This window comes from Octodon degus, unplaced genomic scaffold (assembly GCF_000260255.1).
Source record: "Octodon degus isolate 3935 unplaced genomic scaffold, OctDeg1.0 scaffold00006, whole genome shotgun sequence".
Classification (NCBI taxonomy): domain Eukaryota; kingdom Metazoa; phylum Chordata; class Mammalia; order Rodentia; family Octodontidae; genus Octodon; species Octodon degus.
The window spans coordinates 31,358,423-31,362,784 of record NW_004524582.1 but is presented as its reverse complement, the minus strand read 5'-3'; the positions used below and the strand labels follow the sequence as shown (position 1 = coordinate 31,362,784).

Genomic DNA, 4,362 nt, shown 5'->3' with positions numbered 1-4,362 from the left:
TGGCTCTGCGGACGGCCCCACACTGCCCCCTGGCGGCCAAACCACAACTCCAGCATCTGTCCCAGAAAAGGCCCGGCTCCTGGGGAGGCCTGAAGGCTTTCAAGCACTGCAGTCAGCTTTCCAGCAAGTGTGACAGCGACTTCAGCCCCGCACTCTTGAGCGGCACTAGATGTGCACGAGAACAATCAGACGCAACTGTTTCCTTTTATCAAAACAAACCCTTGCATTTGGCTATCTCACGGATATCAAGATACGTAATTTCCAAATTCCAGCCATGCACTCCAGAAGGGCGCGTTCCGCACTGAGGAGCGCGTGTTCTGGCCTCAGAACTGCTGCACACTGAAAATGGGCAGCCCTGGCCCAGCAGCCCGCCCAGCCTCCTCCCCAGGCAGCACGGCCTTACGCCGCCTCCGGGCTCCAGCACAGCAAAGGACCCAGAGGCCTGCTGGTGACACAGGCGCAGCCCCGGCCGGGTGGCCTACCTCCTCCGTTCCAGGTCTTCCAGGTGCCCTGCTCAGGGCTTCCTGTGCTCGACTTCTTTCCGTCTAACAATAAATTTGCCACTTGCAAAACCACTTGGTTGGTAAACTCTCGAGGGAGGGTGGCACAGTTCTTCACGTGTTCCATCTTTTCTCGAGGGTGGAATTCCGGCATCCAGAGTCCCCTGGCCTGCATCTGCGCCCCACGCTGAGGAATGGGGACCTCGAGGTCACACTGAGCCCCCGTGTCTGAGGCTCTGCTGCCATCCAGGCAATTGGCACTGCAGGCAGCAGCCCGGGGTACAGGACAGCAGGGGTCGCTGCCAGACAGGCCCTGCCTGCTACGAATGTACCGAGTGCGCTGCTCATCCATGCTGATTTCTGCAGCAGGCGGGTACGTCCTGTGCTTCCCAATGAGGCAGACCTGCATTTGCAAGAGCAAGTGTCTTAGCAGGCTCACATGCTAAGCCAGTGTTCTCCTGGAGTTCTTCTGTCCTGCAGTACAGATTACGTAAAAGTTACAGCAACATCTGTTACCAAAAAACAAAAGGCATGAACCAAAGCCTGGCACATGAGGTGAGTCAATCTCTACTGCTGAGCCATACCTGCTGCCCTAAAAGAACTAGCAGCAAAAGTGAACAGCCAACCTCAGCACAAAGACCTTCACAGTTCTCACAGGAGGGTGTCCAAGCTGGGGTTCACGTACCCACGCTCAGTGGCTGCATGCTCTGACCAGGTCCCTGGTGTCCACTCTTACTGCTCTGGGGCAGTACACCACCACAGAGGACTCTAGAGGGGCCAGCAGGGGCTGTGAGAGGATGGGCTGTTTTAACCTGCTGCGGTGAGGGTTCCAGGCACCTGCAGGATGCCCGGTACAGAAAGGTGGCCGTGTGTGTGAACCACTCTCCTCTGTCCCCAAGGGCTGCCGGGGCCATCTTCTGCACTCCATCTGGGCATGAGCCACAGAGCTAGGGAGTGGCTGATCGAAGAAAGTCGGTCTGTATCAGAGCCACTCTCCGACCCTGCCGCCACCCTCTCTATCTGACATCAGCTTCTCTGCGTCGGGAGCAGAGCAGCAGCTGGTGCATGAGTTCAGCCCCAGCGGCACTGCCAAGTATGCCACGCTCACACCCGCTCTGCCATCCAGATGTGAGAACACCGGGGCTCAGAGACCCAGCCACTGGCAACCCGCCCAACGACGGGGAAGGGAACGGCAGTACAGAATCAAAAGCAATTCTGTGCCTGGCCCTAAGCAGACACCCTGCACAGCGCCGTACCCGCTTGGTGGACGGGATGCGAAGGCAGTCCTCCTCCACGTGGAAGCCGCAGGCCTGGCCCACCTCCCAGATGAAGTCCAGGTACTCGCGGTACTGCGTCTTCTGGCTCTGCCTGCGGCGGTACTTGCCGACAAAGTCGAAGAAGCAGCAGGGCAGCACAAAGAACCGGCAGCAGTAGGAAGACCTGGGAGAGGACCAGTGCACACACAGGCGTGAGCGGGCTGCCGGGCAGCATGGGGCTGTGTGGCAAGGGTGCGGGGCGACGTAAGCACGTCTGCTCCATCCGTTGTATGGCAAATGCATCTGCGCTTTCCCAGCCGAACCGCAAGCGTGATGCAGCGTGGTGTGGCCTCTCAGTCACAGAAACCTGCTTACTTTCGAAAGGTATACTCCCACCAGCTGTTTTTGTAAGCTGTGCTTTGAGTTTTATGAAGTAGCCTGAAATCTAGTTATGAAACAGAAACTCAGGTGGCCACAGCAAGGGCCGACGTGACATTTCCTTTAAACTTAACCCATGCATCCAGTGAAGCACACTGAACTCGCCCCACCTCCAGGGTGGCCCCACGCTGGACAGCCCGGGGAAAGCCAAGACCCCCACTTCCCAGGCGTCTCCTCTCCTCCTCACCTGGCCGCGATCACAGGGACCCAGGGCGTGAGCTCATCTGAATGGTTACCCAGCAGCCAGTCTGCATCAGGGAAGAGGGTCTGGTCGCTCGGGGTGATGGCGACTTCCTTAGAGAGCAGCACAAAGCAAGACGAGTTCATGAGCCTCAGGGCAGGCCCGTCTGTGGCACCACCACGCTGGACCTGCTTCACCCCTGGGTCACCAAGAGGGTCACACAAGCCACTGGCCACGGTGTAGGGCCACTCCTGGAGAAGCTCAAGGCCCTTTCAGTGCTCGTCTCCTTTGACGATTAGACTTGTACTTTGTACGTGAGCACACAAAGGACCTTCAGGAGAGAAGGGAAGCATGACCTGTCACCCAGCGGAATACAGAAGGGACAAGCGGCTCCAGTCTGAAGGTGACAACACGGGCAAGTCTGACTTGGAGCTGCCCGGGGCCCTGCCATCTCCCGGATGAAGCCGGCTGCAGGGAGGGGAAACGCAGGCAGTCGCCCCCGGTAAGAAAGGACAACTCTCACAAAGCTGCTATCTTCGTAGACCCCAGACTGCAACAAGCCCGCTGATCAGGCGTCTCCGCACTCTGCCCTCCGAAGCCCCTCCTGGGCTCCCCAGAGCACAGCGCGGGAGGAGAGGCCACGCCCAGCCACACTGGTCCCCAGGGGAAGGAGGGAGTGAGGCCCATTTGCTCACAACCACAGCCTTCTACAGATACAAGGCAAATAAGAACTACAGTCAGTCTGGTTCTTAAACAAACCACACGATCTTCTAGTTAGGTAGATGTTAAAAAATAGAACATAACGCTGTTTGAAGTATATGATCTACAGCTGAGAAAATAAACCATGATTCTCCTTCACTCTAGGTCTAAGTGTGCCCGTTTGTCTTTCTGTTGCTTTAGTTACTCAAGACACAACTCCCACTCCCACAAGTGCCAGTCACACCACCGCCACCCGGGCCCACGGCCACCGGCCTCACCTGACCCACGCCTGTCACCGTTCCTACTTCATGCACAGCTCTGCAGGCTAAGCCATCTGCAGCCGCCACAAGCTGCTGCCAGAACAGGCAGCTTCGTGACGCTTGCGCTCACAATCACAAGAGGATTTTCAAGGAAGAGAGATTTGTGGAAGGTGCATGCTGACTTCTGAATTTCTAGGCTGCCTACATTTGGAAACCCTCACCTGCAGGGGAGGAAATGCTTTACTGGGAAGCCCGACACGGGATACTCGCTGACTAAACCACCCTCCTGTGAGGTATCGTGGGGGCCCACGGCATTCCAGGAGGCTACGCTGGCGCTGAGACCAGGGAGAATGACACACCCGCGACTGGAAGCAGAGCTCCCCACGGTGGCCTGCCTCAACTCTGTGCTCGGGCAGGGCTTCCGCTGGCCAGAGAAGAGCCGCGGCCTACCCCTCTCCTTCCTCGTGAGCTAAGCAGGGTACCTGCTCACTGTCTGAGCTCTGACCCAAGGGAGTGTAGAGCTGGGACACAGGCCCTGACAGCAATGACACCGTTCCTTCTGCTTTGGTCACTGACCTCACACTCCAACCCTGCCACGTGCGTAAGAATCTATACGCCACGCAGGTACCTGCAGGGCCACTCGGCACACCTGCCAGTCTACCGCCTTCAAATCTGAATTCAAGGTGAAGTCACTGTGATGTGGGAATGCAGAAGGAATTACAAATCATAAAACAGCAAAGCACAAAGAATGAATAAAGCAAACAGAGATGCCAGAAGCTTCCCTTGCTCTGATCCTTTTCTTCTTTTGCAATATTATTCTCAGCTTTAAAAAGTAAGGCAGCCAGGAGTAGGGCAGGCCTGTAATCCCAGCACTCAGGAGGCTGGGGCAGGAGGGTCACTGTGAGGTGGAGGCCAGCCTGGTCTCCACGTGAGTTCAAGGCCAGTCTGACCTACAAAGCAGAAGTTGCCTCCAAAAACAGTAACAAAAAATAAAATGTGAGGCAACAGAAGCTATAAAGTCTCAAATG

General features: G+C 56.7%; 1 protein-coding gene across 1 annotated transcript in view; it reads right to left on the bottom strand.

Moving 5' to 3' along the window:
* Window positions 1-4,362, bottom strand: part of Trmt44 (tRNA methyltransferase 44 homolog) — a 17,682-nt gene that overhangs the window by 6,030 nt on the left and 7,290 nt on the right. Inside the window, 4 exon segments of the mRNA XM_023699933.1 lie at window positions 483-903; window positions 1,757-1,940; window positions 2,382-2,541; window positions 3,287-3,296. Coding sequence (XP_023555701.1) covers window positions 483-903; window positions 1,757-1,940; window positions 2,382-2,541; window positions 3,287-3,296 — 775 coding nt within the window.